Below are 18,117 nucleotides of genomic sequence, written 5' to 3' on the forward strand. Positions count from 1 at the left end.
ACAGCAGCCAGCGGAAAAAGTCAAAGTATTAGCACGATCAGCTAGCTAGTGAGTGAGAAGCAGTGGCCACGAAATTGTGACTGGGAGGGTAATTGTGAAAATGTGACAGCACTTGGTAGAACGCATGCTCATTAGACGTGGACAACTTTGATTCTGGGGAAGCCATGGCGGGATATGTCACCAGTTTGCCTGTCGAAATATTTTCTACCAAAAGACGAAGAGAGGAAAGGAAAGAAGGAGATGCAAAAACGCTGTATCGGTAAAAAAATCTTTTGATGAGTAGTGTTGGGAAGCCATAATGCTTTCGCCTTTAAAGCTCGTGAGCAAACCTAAGTTCCCCGAGAAATTCTTTCAGAACAGCAACAAAAAAAATTCCAGTTAGTCGGTTTAGCGGGGCTGTTTATTTTGCTGTGACCCTGACTTTCCAAAAGGATTAAAGAAAGAGAAGAGGAGGCATCCTACTTCTTATCATTCAAAATTCAATCAGGTACAAAAGCATTTGATGTGTATGGGTGGTTTTATGTGGTCTCGATTTTGTGGCTATTGAGCACCTGAAAAGCCACAAAGTAAGTTGCCTTTGCAGCGGTGATAGCATAATTTAATCTAAAGGTCACGGCTTTATGCTTCTGGGAGTTTTTAGTTGATGGATTGCACTGGTGAGTGCTGTAAACCCTCGGGTGGCTAACCAGACAGGGATATACGAAGCCTCCTGAGCGACCGACTGCCTCGCCAGCAAGAAAGGGGAGGGTTTGTTTCTGGGTAGTTTCGGCCACATTGGGAATGCGCAGAGTGGTTTGCCTGGTGCTTATGGAGGCATCCCCTCGTCTTTCATGCTCGTTCTATCCTCGTTCTGTTGCTTCGTTTGGCTGTCTGAGCTCACTGCTGTACACTGTGAACGGGTTTGCTGGTGGAAGGGCTCCCAATTGTTCTCCTCCTGCCCCTTGCAGGTCCTTCCTCTTCCCCGAATGGCCACATGGTGCAGGAGGGCCCCCCAACGGGTCGTGGACTGCTGCGTTGCCAGCAGTGCAGCTACGTGACACCTTCTTCGAGCAAGCTGATGAGGCACCGGCGCACGCACACGGGCGAGCGCCCCCACCAGTGCAGCCACTGCGGCAAGGCCTTTGTGCAGAAGAACAACCTGGTGACCCACCTGCGCATCCACACGGGCGAGCGTCCCTACCAGTGCCACCTGTGCCCCAGAGCCTTCACCCAGAAGATCACCCTGGTGGGCCACGTGCGCACCCATACGGGCGAGAGGCCCTTTCGCTGCCTCTTCTGCCCAATGACCTTCACGTACCGCCTTCAGCAGAAGGTGCACGAGGAGGAGGAGCACAGCCACCGGCTGTGAGCGAGCACTCGTTGAAAGGTGATTGAAAGAACGCTATGTCTGTGACAATTGTTACGAAGCGAGGGAAGTGCGCAGCATGCCAAGAGGGGGGGTGCTCAAATGGAAGGCGAATTCCTTCTTAGAATTGGACTTTGCTCCGAGCTTGAGTTTCTTCATTGATCATCATATCGTGGTCTCACCAGGTGGGCAACAGTTGCCCCTCGCTAGAGGGAAGTGTGATTGTGAGTAGGACCGGTGGCAGGCAGTGGCTTCTTGCGTTAGGTGCATGCGGCTCGGGACAAGGGCCGGCCCACTAGCGTATGTAGAGTGACTATTTAATTGCGAGCTGCAGCTCTGTAAACCGATATGATCGAAGCGACACGCCCTTCTTGAAAAGGGGCAATTGCAGTGCGTCACCATTCATACATGTGCAGATTCACGCTCCTTGTATGTCTGTTATGCAGTAATTTCTCATTGTGGCGGTGCCTGCTCTAGAGAAACAGAATCCAGTGTTTGCCCCTTGCACACAGTTACAGTGAAGCCGGGTATGTCTAATCCACCAGGTTCTTGCAATTGTGTGTGGACGCTTTGCTTGGTGGTATCTGTTCAGTGTGTGGAAAAATTCATAAAATCAAAACCCCCTTTTTAAGACAAAAGGTGGTTAAAATGCGGAGCTTTCTGCCATGCAGCCCGAGTCAAAGTTGAAGTCTAAAATCTAAACTGCTTCAACTGTGTCAGAATAGAGCAATGGGATAGATGTCGGCTTCGCAAAGCGAAGCACCCAGGTTTGATTACTACCACGAGAAGCATTTTTTTTAACACTTAATGTGCCTTCGCTGGTCATCATCACGATGTGAAACCCATTCTCTCTAAAATTGGCTTTCCTGCAGTGCATTTTGGCGTGACATCGAATGCCATGAGTGAGGCGTAGAAAGCTTTGCCTTAAAAAAAAAAAAAAAAAAAAACGGCCCTTCGGTCGTTGTATTTTCACGCGAGATGGCTCATATTGTCCCTGCAAAAACGTCTTCCCTGCAATTGATACACGTGTGTAGGTGCAGCCAACTTTAGTGAACCGATAAGCTTGTTCTTCAAAAGTTGGGTTTCCCACATTGCGTGCTGCACAGGGAAGCACGGCCATCTACGGAGGGAGTATGGGGACAGCCCGACTTTATGGCCGTCTTTACTGCCACTACTTCTTTCTTGAGCCTTGTATAGGTGGTATTCATTGGGAGGTTTGGCTGTCAATGCCCACAGACATGGCTGAAGCGCCACAGACATGGCGCAGCTGGTGCCACTGCGCCCGCACGCTGAAGAAAAGAAAAACACCAACGTGCGACGTCTTCTCCGTTTCAACCCGATTCTCAGCAGTGGTGTCAACAGAGATGTTATTAATCGCACTCACATTGGTCTCGAGGCATTCCTTTGCGTTTGGTGGGGTAGAGTTTGGAACGTCCATCACACGTCATGTGTATAGCGCGGATAAGTACCGCCATCCCGCGGAGGGCAACATAGCCAATGACGGCGCACTCATATGGTCTCCTGCATGCATGCCTCGCCAAAGAATACAAGCTATACTCCTTGCCGTGCATGGCGTGTAGCTACCCCCTGCCATTCTGCGATTCCGCCCGCTCCTCAGTGACCACCTGTGCGGCGCACTAGAGCCTGTGCCGTGATTGGCCTAGCCACACTCCGGTAAAATGTCATTGTCTCTGCCCGCCAGCCGTGTGTGTCCTTAGCCTGGGACGTAGAGATCACGCCACTGTGGCTACAATTCAGCACAACAAATCCCCAGTACAGCTGAATCCCAAGCTGCGTTAGTACGCTGGTTTGGGCTAGCTGGTGCATACTTGACTGAATTCAAAACAGCGCTCACTGGCTCACTGAATTCAAAAGGTGCTGACCAATTGCTAGTCTGCGGCTTGTGTTGCAGTTCCTCGTCCCGTCCTTTAGCCAGGGCTGGAACAGCTGCGCCATTTGCGTCATTGAGCGCCAAACTTGTTTACTGCGCCATCTTGCGCCGAACCGCCCCTGTTGCGCCAAACTCGTTTATCAGCGCTGCCGTGCGCTGCAGCGCCTGAATTGAGCCGCAAGATGCAACCACCGTAGGCATGTGCGAATAGTGATTTTTAAGTTCGAAGCGAATTCGAAGCAAATCGTAAAAAAAAAAAAATCTGCTTCGAATATTTTCGAATCGAATAATTTGAATAGTTGCGAGAAAAATTACTAGCAAAATTTATGCAGCCGCCACATCAAGTTCATTTATTAATTCAGTACAAAAGAAAGGTCAGTGACGGTTTTCATGCAGGAACACGAGCTGCTGCACGTGGTCAGGGAGGAGAAGCTCCCTCTTGCAGCTCACAATGCTTCCTGCACTTGAAAAGAGCCTTTCACTCCTGGTCTGGGTTGCAGGGATCGAGAGGTATCTCCGGGCAACAGAGACCAGGTATGAGTACAGATGTTTTCCCCGGCACCTCCATCATGCCAAGGGGTCTTCTGTGCGTGCGATGAGAGGGGTCTTTAGGTACTCAATACACTTGGTAGCGTATTCATGGCCTGGCTTTTGGAGCGTGTCAGCACTAAGAGTGGAAAAGACATCCCACAGGGTGTCTCCCAAAGAGTCTCCTAGGCCTCTGCTGGTTGCTCGTCCACTGATGCGCTCTCCTCTACAGCCTTTGTGAGGAGTGTGCGTGCCCATCTTTTTTCTGCTTCTCCAGTGTAGCACCCGTCCTTGTACCTGGGGTCCACCAACATTGCCAAGGCTAGAAGGCGACACATCTTCTCATCTGGAAAGTGTATCTTGATGCTTCGTATGAGGCTTGAGGCAACTGATCCAGCTTCATCGGTAGAGTGTCGACCGAGAACAACCTTTTGCACTCTAATAAGGGAATCACTTGGGAGAGGGTCGGGTAGCAGTCTCCTGACAGCTCAGCTGTGGCTTGCTCCAGGGGCTGCAACACCTGTACTGCTGCAGTCATGAGCCTCCACTCACTTGCGCTGAGAGGCTCCACTGTGTCACATTCCGACATCTCTACGCTGACAGGCACGCGAAGCTTCACAAGCCTCTTCATCATAGCGTGTTCACTGTTCCAGCGTGTTGGAACATCCTGCACAACTTCAAGTGGCTCAAGATCCATGTTCTTTTGGATGTCCATGAGACGGCCACGGGCCTTTGTACTCCTTTTTTAGCGAGCCACAATGACTCTGGCTTTCACACACAGCTGCGAAAAGCCTGCCACTTCTTTTTTAGCATCACTGATGCAAAGCTGGAGTGTGTGTCCGAAGCACTGCACACCAGTCCAGGGTGACTGTGCGAATGCAGAGGTGAAATTCCTTGCGTTGTCCGTGACGACGTAAATTGGCACGGTGCCTGGTGCTAGTAGTTCCCAGTTCTCAATAACACTTTTGATGAACTGCCCCAGGTTTTCAGCCGTGTGGGAGACCGTCATGTTTGTGCAAGCTAAAGCGTGCACGTGCTGTTCAAATTCTTTGTCCATCACGTGGCAAGTCACACAGACGTAGCTATCGTTCGAGCACGATGACCAGCCATCCGTCGTGATGGAATAGCATTCTGCTCCGCAACTGAAAATGTCTCGCAGACTCTTCCTCAGTTCGTTTTGTTTTGACTCGTACATATCTGGGATGATAGCCCATGAGAAGGTCGTCCGCAATGGCATGGGGTAGTCGGGCATGGCAAGCTTCATCATTTCAACGAAACCGTCCTCTTCTACAATGCTGTACGAATGCATTCCTTTCGCAATGAAGTTCGCTATCATTGCCGTCATTTGTTTGGCTTTGGGTGCAGTCGGTTTCAATTCGGGCTTGAAACTGTCAGCTACTGACGGCCGATGACTCGGTTTACTCCCGTTCTTCTGCTTGACGGCGCTCCCGCGTGCTTGACGCTCACCTGCGAATGCCTTGTACGAATCGGGGTGCCTTTTCAGGTGTGTTGCGAGGGTCGTGGTTGTGCCCGGTGGAGTTTTCAGCACTGCCTTGCATTTGAGGCACCGAGCTTCATTTCCGGGTGGCACTTTCAAGAAGTAGTTTCATAGTTTCATATCGGATTTCGATGAACACCGGCTTCACTTTCATCATACCCGGCTGTCGATGACCCGTCTGCCATACGCACGAACGCAGAGCTCCTAGAAAGAGCAGTTTCAGTCACACTTTAAAGGGGCCCTGAAAGGCATTTTGAGCACACTAAATTGACTAGCGTAATCGTTAGATTGGGTCGTCAACATCATCTGTGCCAAGTATTACTCTTTTACGCGCAGCGGAAAGCTCACACTTTTGTTGCAAAGTTTGTCGCTTTTTTCTCACCCCTTCCTTCGTGTTTTTGGACGCCGCCATCTTCACATGTCTACATCATCGATTCCCAGATGTTCGTCATGAGCTAGACATCCTGCTATTGGGCGGCTTTTTCACGCACGGCAAAGAGATGAGTCGTCTGCTCAGCGTCGGCTCACCGGCTGATCTGCCAGCGGAGTGCCGGAGTGCTTGGACATTTTACGACAAACGCTTAACCGTTTGTATTGAATGCAACAGGGCCATAACACGACATGAATATTCTCTTACTTGAGTACGTTCCATAAAGAAAGCGTTGAAGCCCCGTGGCACTTCTTTCTTGCAATCGCAGAGAACGCCCTGAGCCGAATGCCCGGGTTTGACGCATACATTTTATTCACCTTCCAAACAATCCAGAAATGCGTTTCGAACGAACACAACGTCACAACATGCGTTGCAAGTCCGAACCGCGATTGACTGACAATGGGTTGCCTCCTCCTGCCCCTCGTAAATTCGGCACTCACCTCGCGCGCGGTTTGCGGGGACGAACAGCAAGTCACTTAACTCTGGCGCACAAGCCGAGATGGCTTTTAGCCACGCACACTGCACATACCCCATGCGAGGTTGAGTCGTACGCCGCTTGAGAAAGATAATCCAGACCATGGGAAGCACTATCCACCCGCAGAAGCACAACGTCGCATTTCATCGCGAAACAAAGGCGTCCACAACACACACACCATCGCCTCCTGTAATGCCAAACGCATATCGCACTTCCAAATGGGAGTGAGTAGTATGCCTGCAGTGCCCATATGCCACGAGGTGGGGCCCCAAGCTGAACCAGGATCACGCAACCGTAACTGACTTCTAGAGCGGTTTGTGCCTTGTTGCCAGGACAACCGATGTTTGATATTGTCAAAGAAATGGTGCTCGCTCCAGTGCGAGGAAGCTCAGAGCCGTGGCGGAGCATGTTTTGCCAACGTTGCCGCTCTCCACCACGCGCCGCCCCAAGCTGAACTGGCGTTTTGTGCACGGGTTCTGTATCGCCGCCGGCAGGAATTACCACCGCCACAAAATAAGACCCGGCACCAGCGGTGCCACGTCTGATACGGCGCTTTTTGGATAAACAGTGCGCTGTGCATCCAAGAGAACGAGCGCAGGATCCTCCCCATGCGGCTGCGAGTTCGCCGCCGATACAAAGTCACGCGCCGCCGATATGAACTTCAGTAACGTACACCGCGAAGGGGCAAGGCCAGGCCGCCGCACACATGGGGCCAGATTTTTCGTTCGCTTTTCCAGCCTTGAGCGGTGTGCGGGATTCATGGTGTCAACAAAGCTTGCCCGTAGCAGACGGCTGTGTGAGCAGCGCGATAGCGGAAGTACGTCACCGCCGAGGAGCGCAGCATCATGGGAGGGAAGGCTCGCTCGCTGTCAACAGCGGAGAGTAAGCTGAACGGAGGAGGAAACGCGGCGCGACGATAATGCGCGGTTTTTGATTTACGATTTCTCAGCTAATACTCATCGCTTCAACAAAATTCTTGCGGGAGGAGATTGCTAATACATTGCTTTATTTGGTTACATGTACATCCACGCATCGGCGGAAGGTATTTCAGGACCCCTTTAAAGCTTTGAGCTTCAACGCACGATTCCCTGGAACTGTTTCGGGTGCGTTGGAGACGGTTGGAGATCAGATTAGATTGTCTTTCTTTTTTCTTACGCCGATGTCGATGCGGCTGTTGTTACGCGACAGAGGACGTACTGGCTACGGCTTGACCTCGTTCAGCCTAGTCAATCCGGCAGCAAGCCACTTTCGTTTGTTAATCTGATGGGCTTGCAAGACCCGCAAGACACATGACTCTCGACTAGTGCCATGCTTCCTGTGCTTCTAGTGCCGTGACAAATCTTCGTCGCCGAACATTGCCAACCAACAAACAATCGTCAACCAGTGCGAAGTGACACTGATTCCGCATCGCAGTCTCCGCCGGTGGGCCAACGGCGAAAGTGTCAGACCACTGGTCAGGCAACGGCAATGAAAGCCGCTCTCATTCGTCTCGTAGAAAGCGACCGACCTCAGTACGGGTTTCCTAGGAAGTTCTCCATTTCCAAGCAAACAGTCTCCGACTATGTAACAAACAACGTGAAGAAAGTACGCCGTGGACGTGCTCTCGGCCATCATCATCCCGTCAGAAACTTGGAAAGAGGTGTCGTCGGACGCGATCCGGAACTGCTTTCGCCGCGCAAGATTTGTCTTTGATGACCACATTGTCCGTCAAATTCTTTACGCGCCGAACGCAGACTCCGAAGACGATGAGCTGTCTGCGCCGCGGTTGTCCGATGCGGAATCGGTGGGAGCACTGATCGTACTTTTGATGTCGTTTAACAATAGAATGACACCCCGTAAAATACAGGCTTTTTGCTGGATATCGATGCGCTTACCGGCCTTTTGCTGCAATGCGGAATAAAGGTACTTATTTTCTTGTGAATCTATTTTTTCGGACTTTTACATGATCCCCATCGAGTTGGAATAATCGGGCGGCGACTATTCGTAAGTCTTGAATACTTCGAATTTTTTGAATATCGAAATTTGGATCGAAGCAAATATCGAATAATGTACTATTCGATCGAATATTCGAAAAAATCGAATATTCGCACATGCCTAGACCACCGTGATGCCCCGTGTCTGAAAACTTGGCTGAAACATTGTGTTTTCGGTCTCATCAAGGCAGTTATGGTTTCGGTTTCATCAAAGCCGGGACCAGCTATGAAAGTTGTCTTTGGCTTAGCCAAAAGGCCGCAGGCTCTAAGCGCCTTCTCCTCCTTTTGCCGGCGTCGGCCGCTGAGCCACAATCAGTGGAAAATGACCAAAAGCAAAATATTTTTGTGGCTTATCGCAAACAGGTAGAATAATATTCACATGAAAGGTTGTAGTTTATTAGAAGTAAATTTTGTCACCCATTTTTGACGATCCTGGCTTTGCTGCCTGCAACTTTCCTTAGTAGCATGTATTGAACAAACAGGTTCTTGGATACTTTGTCCTCACTTTTTAATTCAGTCCGCTTTTATTGCCGCTTTTACTCATTTTGGCCGGTAAACTTTGGGGTTAGCTTTGCTTAGCGGGGGATGGTCCAACATCAGTTGTGCCTCGGTCTATTTCACATAGTCCATGCCGTAAGTTCATGGACTTTCACGACCCTGTGAAAGGAGAGGACAAAACTATATTCAGCATCACACGCACTAAAACCGCTGTTCGATAGAAAAAATGCAACCAAACGCTTTGTTTTACGGGTCTGTTACTTGATCCCCTTTGGCTCTGCACATGACGTTTGACCTTTGAACAATAATAATGAGGCATGCTCGCTGGGGCCGAAGGTAGATAGCTCCGCGTGTTGTAAACCTCCAGGTGTAGTACAAGAACTGCATTTCCGGGCCGGTGTAGGTTCTAGTGGATGGTAGAACGCCTGAGTAGTGGATAGATGAAACGTAACTTGGATGGGGCTGGCACAGAGGCCAGCAGGGAGGTTAGGGAGGCACCATAATGCTGTGAAATGGTGTTACATCTGCTTCAAATTGCATTTCTCGCTGCTCCAAACCTGCTACAAAAGGCACTTTTGCCTGCTCCCAGGACTGCTCCCAAACCCATTTACCCTGTTCCACCTGTCTTCACTGGGTAGACGGGCTCTGATATTTATATACAATTAACGTGCCACTTTGGCCCTGCAAAAGTGGATGACAAGCGAAGCTTTTGTGCTTCTTGTTTTAAGAGGAAACATTCTGAATGTTAAGAAACACAGAGGTACAACTGAAGCCCACTAGGCACTGAAGTTTGTTTCCGTGTGGCAAATGTGTTTAAGAAACAAGTGCAAAGCATGATGAGCGAGTGTGTGAACTTGAAAGGTGCTGATGGTTGGGCGCCTGCCCCGTGAAGGGTCTCCCCTAGTCCGGGAAACCATGGTCCATGCTGGCTGCTTAGGCCCTCTCCACCAGGCTACACTGGACTGAGAAGTCGGTGCTGGCCAGCTGGCCCGCCACTGCCCACAGGTTGGGTGAGGAATGGGGATAAGGGATGGGGTTTTCTGACACTCCCATACCACGTGGTGCAGGATTTCCATCTCTGGTGAAGGTGGATCACCAACCGAGCCGTTTGGGGGTTATTTGTTAGCCACAAACGCCCACTCAAACTGCTCCGTCACGCCGGTGAAGCATTTTGCGGGGTTGGGAGTAGGCTTCACTGGGTGACACGTAGCGTGGGAAAGCTAGCTTACAAAGACCAAGCTTATACCTCGGCCAAAAGGCAAATTTATGGTCATTCCCATCGAATGTCATTCGTTCGACTTGTGGACATCATCCTATCCTTAATCCTTGGCATTAAGGAATAATAGAATGAAATAATAGAATAACGCGCCGTCGTTATTCTCACTGCTCTCGCGCAGCACCGAACTGCCCTGCCGAGAGACTCTGCCCACAACGGGTTCCAGAGCGAGCCACAACTCTCGCCGCGCATGTACATTGTCAGTCACTTCACAAGGAAGCAATACCTTCCATAGTACAGGGGTTTATTACGCGGACAACCACGATACAAACACTACACTGCACTACGCACCTAGCCCCTGGGGCATACACCCGTCAGCGTGTGCCCAGCCCATAGTCGGGCAGCAGTTAGCGTCCGCTATCGTTGGCCGGCCGCAACGCTCACTGACATAGGGGAAGGGGGCTCTCTGTGGCCGCTACACATTTCAAGCTACTAGACTCGACCGGGCGGCATCGGCGCTCGCTTGCTGACCTTAGACGGCGCAAGCTGTCACAGCGCAGACGCGGGGCAACCCACCAAGGAGTGGAATATGCCCGCGGAGACTCGCCGGACATCCTAGATAAACGCACTGACGCAAATCAAGGCATGCGCAAAGCGACACGGCGGGTGCCGTGACCCACGGAAGTGGGAAACAACGGCCAATGCAAGAAACGGCCAAAAGTGGCCGAAGGGCATTTACGTACCGTGCGATCGCTGCGTGTCCCAAGGGCGGTCTCCCCCGGGGAGTCTCCCATGCGCATTCCTCCGTCGCCTCGTAGGGAGAAGAGGGAGGTGCGCGAGGATCGCCCTCGCCCCACCAAGGAGGAGGACGTCGCCGCCTCCTCGCCCCGATTGTAGTTTGGCCCCCACAGACTTAATTCCATTTTTATGATGCGCTGCTACTTGGCCAAAATTAAAGGGAGCCTGCAACACTGGCTATCTACTACTCGGAATGTATTTTAGGGTAAAGTCTATTGTCCCAGCAATCTCCTCCCGCAAGAATTATGAAAATCCGTTCACTATCTCCGAAACTATGCGCGATGAGAAATTGTGCATAATTGTTTCCTCTCAACTCTACCGTGGTCAACGCGGCGAAATCTGCACGCTCTCTCCCGGAGAGGGGGGCGGCCTGCGTCGTTCTCTTCGGCGGCCTTCGACATATCACATGCCGGGGAGTTTTCTCCTTTTCTCCGCAACGTGGAGGCGTCTATTTCCGGTCTGGTGCCACAAAAAAACCAAGCATGGGTGCCTGCTCGCAAGCATGCGCTCAGGCTGGTAGGGCGTTTTCGAAGCAATAATTGTTTGTTGCCAGCTGGCCTCGTGGAAAGGGGAGTATTGAGTCCGTCACTCAAACTCTGCACTCAAAACACAAAAGAAATGTCAAAACTGTGTGTACAGGTTCAGACATAGAAGAGCTTGCTACACAGCGCCGACGATGGTGGATGGTCGCAGGAAATCCCAGAAAAAAGCCGCGAAATGCACCAGCGACAGCCGATAGGACAGCCATGGCCCAAATGACGTCGTTTAGGCCGTGCCAGGGGTGCATAATGAAGAGAATTGAAGAGAGCGCGATTGGTTTTTCCGCGCCCTTCACAGTGATTTGTGCACTTACCGCTTCACGTACACTTGTAGTATTGGCTCAGATATTCCTGGCAGTGTAACCTAAACGTCGCGCAGGGTTACTTGCACTGCACAAAGAGTGTTGCGGGTCCCTTTGTGTCATTTGGAAATGGTGGCAGTTGTGATGGGTAAAAACTTGCATAGAGAAAATATTTTATAGGCGCTTCAATATTTGCGGCAACTGAGCTAAAAGAGCTTAAACACCTTTTGAATGCACTTTAAGTACAGTTACAACAACTTATTGAACACGTATGAGCATCATATAAACAGACATGGCCGCAGGCACCCACCACACTGGCTGAGGCTGGCCTGGTAGCGAGACTCGCAGTTTTTTTTACAACTATATTCTGCATGTTTCATATGAATAAATAGATGGTTAAAAATTATATGCATGTAAAAATATTATAACGCTACCGACGCTTTAGTAATTTGTTTTGGGTGGGCATTCCCACCGTGTCTCTGGTGTCGAGATGATACATTTGCTGGCAGAACGCAGTTGAATGGGTTCTGCAAACTCATTCAGCTCCTAATGTCATTTGGATCAAATGCCATTACATTTTCTCGTGTGGCAGCAAACAAATGTCATTTTGAACGAATGACAATCGATGGGAATGACATTAAATTTGCCATGTGGCAGGGGTATTACTCTGCTTTCTTTAATGTCGGCTCCACTTCTAAGCACACATGCTTTGCTGGGAAGTAATTTTTTCGGGGGGAGCAGTAGTGGACTGTTGGGGGGCCATCTTGTGTCAGAATGTGAAGTGCCGGAAGCAAACTGGTGGCCTAATTGGGAAGGCAGTCCCAGGTGAAGAGGGATGAGTAGACTTCACTGTGCAACACACAACCTGGAAAAGTTAGCTTACAAAAACCAAGCTTACACCAATCTTAAAGTCGGCTTCACCTATAGCACAAGTGCATTGCTGGGAAGACATTTCTGAGGGGCGATATATGCCATGTTATATCAAAATATGAAGCACTGGAGGCGAACAGGTGACCAAAGGGATGGGGTGTGCCGGGGTGATGAGCACTTGAGTGTCTTTTCTTGTCCTACCGATGGGGAAAAAAAAAGAAACAGTGGAGTTAGCCTGTAACAGCCCCGCTGTAAAAAGCAAAAGTAAGCAGAGGTCATGACCTTCAATAACAAATACCAAGCACTAGTCTTATGTGTCAAAAAAGTCGTGTGATGCCCCCTTCTTTCCTCTTTATCGGTATTGTTTGCTGGTTTGCTTTCATTTCTTTGATTTCTTTAGCTAAATAACAAACAATTCTTCAGATAACTTAAGAGTTTTCTTACGTGCTTTGAAGGCAAATACATTATGGCTTCCCCAGTCTATACATGTTAGCAACTTCTCTACTGCTATGTTGTGTTCACGCCTCTTCCTTTCCATTCCTTTGTCTTTGGGGCAAATTACCTCGACAGGCAGCAGACTGGTGTCGCTTGCTATTACAGCTTCTCCAGGATCGGGGAAGCATTGGCGTAGTAGAAGCAGTTGGTGTGGAGCTATGCCAGCCGATGGTGCTTAACAGCCACCAGGTGTGTTGGGCTTGTCCGGAACGACACTGGTCAGCTGGCATAAGCGACGCTGCCAGTGGCAGCAATTTTTTTCATCGGGCAGCGACAGCGCATGTGTTTCACACGATGAGGCATTTAACTCCTTCGTGACCGCGCCTATTCAAAATCGCTCAATTTGAACGATGCCTTGGGAGCCCATCTTCACAGCATTCCAGGTGTTGCTGGAAGAAGTAAAGTTATTTGGAGTTAGCTCAGAAAATGCCCTTTCAAAATGAGTTTTGTTTTTAGTTTTGCAACAAAAACCTGATTTTTGACACGCGTTTGCACCAGCTGGATGTGGAAAAGGGGCGTGGTCATCACGCGTCACTGCTACCAACGAAGAATGCGTTCCACTCATAATTACTCTGCATCAGTGTTTGGTTTTTGCTATCAGGGCACAAATGGTGAATCAGCAAATGATTTTCAATCGTCAGGTTTGCACTCTGACAGTAATATTTTCTGAAATCGGCCGAAAATATCAAGCAGTGCCTGTTTGCAAAGCTACTTTATGATTTCAGGCCGTTTTATTGCCTTTGCGCATGTTGTTCTAAGTTGTGTTGTAGTTCTACTTACCACAGGACCACTCACGAACAGTTTACAGCAGTTTCGGTTTTGTTTCTGCATCGCGAAATTCATATTTGGCGCTACTACGCAGTTACCCAACTTCAAGCCTACCTGCCATGGCGCCTTGAGTGTCCACGACTGGTCCTTGAAAAAAGCATGCCACTCCTGATTTCACCCAACCCTACCCCGATTTCTGTGATAGAACTTCCAATGAACTTCCAATGCAAGTCAAAAGATAACGCCCAGTTGCCAGATACCAGTTCTGACGAGGAGAGCGCTTCAAACCGGCCTTACACTTACACACCGCCAGCTGTTCGCCTTCCAATTTCGTTTGCATACGAGGGTATCTCCGGGAGCCTAGCGTTGCTCCTTAGTTGAACTGTCTATCCGGACGGAGTCTCCAACAGGTTTGGTATCGTTTCTTTTTGAAAATGTTAGGTGGCGCTGCAATGGAGGAAGCTCGTTGTGCTGATCCTTTTTATCGCGCAACAGCTACTTGGCCAAAGTTTGCAGGACACAATTCTAGCGTATTGCACCTCATTCCTGCAAGCAAGGCTACAGTAGTGAGTCGGAAGATAATAAAGTGCAACTTTATGTTTTGAGAGGTAACTGACAGTGAACGTCAACAAGTATCAACCACGGAGTTTCATTTTCAACTTCATGCTGTTTTTCCGCATCGTGTGCTTGTCCCAAATACTGTGCTGGCCGTAAATGTGAAGTCAATCATTGACAAGATGTTTCTACATTACATGGTGGCAAATTCGTGCCTCTAATAATGTCAAACCGCCAGATTTCTTTAGGGAACCACCTGAAATTGCACATTTTTAAATGGAGGTTGCGCTTCACCACATAGCACGAGTACCACGCGTGCTAACATTTTTTTTATATCTGACAAACTGTTCCGCGCAAGTTGAAATTTTTTCTAGGTCATGTTTTTGATATGTTTCTCTGCAAAATGTCTATATTCTAATTTTTTTCTTGTACCGGTGGTTTGTTATATACAACTCCTTTTTTATAATCCACTTCGACAACTGGACAAAAATTTCGATTTTGGTATTTTTTTTCATAACTATGATGTGTGAAAACATTTGAAAAACTAAAGGCCGTTAAATAATCTGAATTTTTTGTTCCTGTAATTAGTGCCTAACTAATTTCTTTTAGCAGAAAAAATGTTTTCTTGGACCCCTAAAAAATAGGTCCATTCTCCAACGGTCATGAAAGAGTTAAGTCTTTCGCCTTAAAGTCAAGTTGGTAGTTGTCAGTTCATGTCTGTGTGGTTCTGCACCCTCTCAATGTTCCTAGCTGAACGAGAAAAATCTTTTTACAGTGAATTAACAACCAACAGCCTCAGTGGCTGAAAGTTTCACTCTTTTCAGGCATGAATTATGTGTAAAAAGAGAGTAAAGTGGCTCCCAGTAGTGGCCTCCCAGACAGAGTGTCGTCATTGCTGTAAACATTTGTCCCACCCCCACCCCAGAATTCTTCGTTTAAAAGATCTTCAGGTCCCCCATACCCCCACCCCTCCTCACCTCGAAAATGTCCTGTTTAAGTTTTGTCACCAGCGCCTGGGCATGCCTGGCAATCTTATCCTTTTGCGGCATTGGGCAGTCTTGTTTGATAGTGAGGGTGTTTCACCAGGGGTTGTCATTTTAGACTAGACTGCTCTTTTTTGATCGACAGTGTTCTCAATGTAATTCGATGGTTCCGGAAAGAATAGTGCTGGGAGACAAATACGCGCAGGGCAAACACTGCAGCATTCGATTCACCGATGCTCGACCATGCAAGTCGCCTTGTTGACTGCTTCCTTGCCGCTAGTGTACTTTTCGAGTTCATTGCGAAGTGCAAGTGCACTTTAATAAATTTTTTTTCTTTCAACAACCCGGTGTCATCTTCGGTTACGTGACAATGTCTTCAATGTCATGCAAACTCTGCTTGCGCGCACCTTACAGCCATAAAAAGTGCACCTCAATAATGTTGCATTCAGAACAGGCGAGCCAAGAGAGAGGTCTGCAAGTTGGAATGCCTGCTCTGAGTTTTAAGTGCATCTTGGTATTTGTCAGTGGATCTGGCTTTTTGGATGGGCTGCATGGTAGTATGTAGCATTGTGCAGCACCATTGCTCCCCAGGTAGGACCTGTAGCACACACGATGGCCCACACTACTGAGGCACATATACTCCGCAATTTAGGGCACAGATCCTCAGGTTTTTGGACTCCAACAGCTACAAAAACAGCTCACTGACAAAAGAAAATGTAGGAGTATTGAAACTGTTTGAATATTGAGAAAAATAAAAATTCACATAGTGCTATTAGGAACCTTAAGTTCCCTGGTAACGTGGTCACACTCCGGCTGCCCTGCTCAACGTTGGATAAGAAAGCCTAGCTACATACTGACATTGTTCCAAAGTCCCCGACTTTCTGGTTAATTGATTCACAAAATTGATCGTTTTAAGACTGTAGTGTTCCTTTTTTTTTTTCTGTGGGGGACATTGCATAAACAGCTAACTTGTCTAACTTCATGCTTGTAGACATAAAAATAAAGGCTTATTAACAAGGATGCGTTGATACCACAGCACTTGAAAAGTTTGTTACCGCGCTCGTGCTAATTTTGGTCTTCACTTTTTTTGAACGTTTATATTAGGCATGAGAGGAAGGTCCTTTGCAGAACCTATTTTTAAGATTTTAGTACCTGCGGGGACATCCGCGGTGGGGGTGTTTTTTTTTTCTTCAATAAAAATCTCACGTCATCAACGGCAAAGGAGCTCGTGAGTAAGTGCAAAGTGGGGATTGTACCAGCATGTCATGAAGGCATGGTGGCAAGGATTCAAATGTGAATTTAATGTATTTTCATGCCTTGTGTTGCTTTGTATGCAGAGTTTACTTTCTAGAATGGCATGAAAGGCCCTGAAACTGTCGTTCAGTATTTAAAAAAAGAGTAATGTGTTCATCTCAGCTTGTCAGAATACCTATGTACCTTGGCTTCATTAATACTGAAGCACTTTGTGGTTGAGGTCAGCACATGCGATTAAAGCTTGCAGCAGCAGTGTCATGTGTCAAGGGCACCCCCCGGAGAGGGCAGGCATCAAAATCCCCCGAAAAAGGAACAAAGAAACGGCCATTTCAAGTGCGCGCCAGGAGCGCACCATTGAGCTAACCTAAACACCGAGGCATCGTGGTCAAATATGCTCAGCCAATCAGAGAATGCCGCGCAGGAGACAAGTGGCTTGATGCCCATATATGGACATAAAAAGGCAAGGAGCCAATCAGAGTATGCCGCGATCAAGCCCAGAGGGATTAAAAGTGGGGTGCACAAGGAGAAGGGGGGGAGGCAAGAAACCAGGAGGCGGTAGGAGCACGTGACCTTCAAGGAACGAGCCAGGGGGACGTGGCCAGGCCATCGACCATGCCTACCGAGCCTGGGCGAGAGCGGGCCAACTTTGCATCGGCTACAGCATCGTAGGCGCACCACGAACCTGTGTCTTCGTGGCCCCAGCGGTGGCGTAGGTCAGGCACCTGCAGCCAACGTCCATGCTCCGTCGACCATCGCTTCGACGGCCCCAAAGGGCTGTGTTCGTGCCGCGACCTACCTGGGACCTCCAGCGGCAGCGGCTACCAGGGGGTAGCCACAGAGGAAACGTCAGGACGCGCGGAGCCCACGCCGTCTAAGAAACGACCGAGCACATCGAAAGCCGGCATCGAAGCAAGACGAGGACGGCTACCACCGAGTTGCGGCCACGCAACGGGTGCGACATGTCAGCGCCGACGACAGCGGGGTAGGCCAGTTCATTAGGGACACAGTCGTAGGACACAACTTGGGAGTTGTGGTAGGAAAGACAATAACTAGGACTCGATGTAAGGAGTGTATATGAACTGATTGTGTAGAACTTTATTGTAGATACTTTTGGGTTTTGCTCTGAATTGTATTTCAGGATATTTAGTTTGAGGTTTGATTGCTATCCGGTTTGTTGAGTGGGTTTATTAAGTGGTTTGCGCTAGGGTTTTTGAGTGTGTATTAAATGTGTGTTTTGTCAAACCCGTCAGCGGCTTTCCTGCGTCCATCTCTCTGAGCTGCTCGAGACAACCTCACCATCCGTTCACGTGGCAAGCAGGATAGCTGCTGTATGTTTGTTTTATATGCCATGGAAAAATTTCTGAAACCTTTTTAAGTGAACAGTTTATTTTTTGACAGGAATTACTGAAGCGTGCTGGAGAAATTGGAAATTATCCTCTTCAGTTCGTCAATATTTGCTACACTGAGCACTTCGTTTAAGTTCTGACGTCCCTGTGTTTCACTCCGGTGTCGTCTGACATAGCTGTGGCACTCGATGTATCCATCAACAGAGGGAACGGTTCAAGTTTATAAAATGTGTTGGAGATACGCAAAGGAAAGAAAAAGTGCAAGACTGACTCGCATTCTTCAAGACTTCTTCCGACTGGCTGTAGCCCGAGGAGAGCTTTGAGGCCTGTAGAAGTTAAAAGTCTCGGCCCAT

At 48.8% G+C, this 18,117-nt stretch overlaps 1 protein-coding gene across 1 annotated transcript in view; it reads left to right on the forward strand.

The window, feature by feature from the left end:
* Positions 1-17,667, forward strand: part of LOC144179853 (uncharacterized) — a 65,656-nt gene extending 47,989 nt beyond the window's left edge. The window contains exon 9 of the mRNA XM_077708280.1: positions 948-17,667. Coding sequence (XP_077564406.1) covers positions 948-1,348 — 401 coding nt within the window. The 3' untranslated portion in view covers positions 1,349-17,667. The remainder of the gene's footprint in view (positions 1-947) is intronic.
* The last annotated feature ends 450 nt before the right edge of the window (positions 17,668-18,117 follow it).

Source organism: Haemaphysalis longicornis, unplaced genomic scaffold, assembly GCF_048455015.1.
Source record: "Haemaphysalis longicornis isolate Haplotype H1 unplaced genomic scaffold, Haemaphysalis longicornis Haplotype H1 scaffold_4, whole genome shotgun sequence".
NCBI lineage: Eukaryota > Metazoa > Arthropoda > Arachnida > Ixodida > Ixodidae > Haemaphysalis > Haemaphysalis longicornis.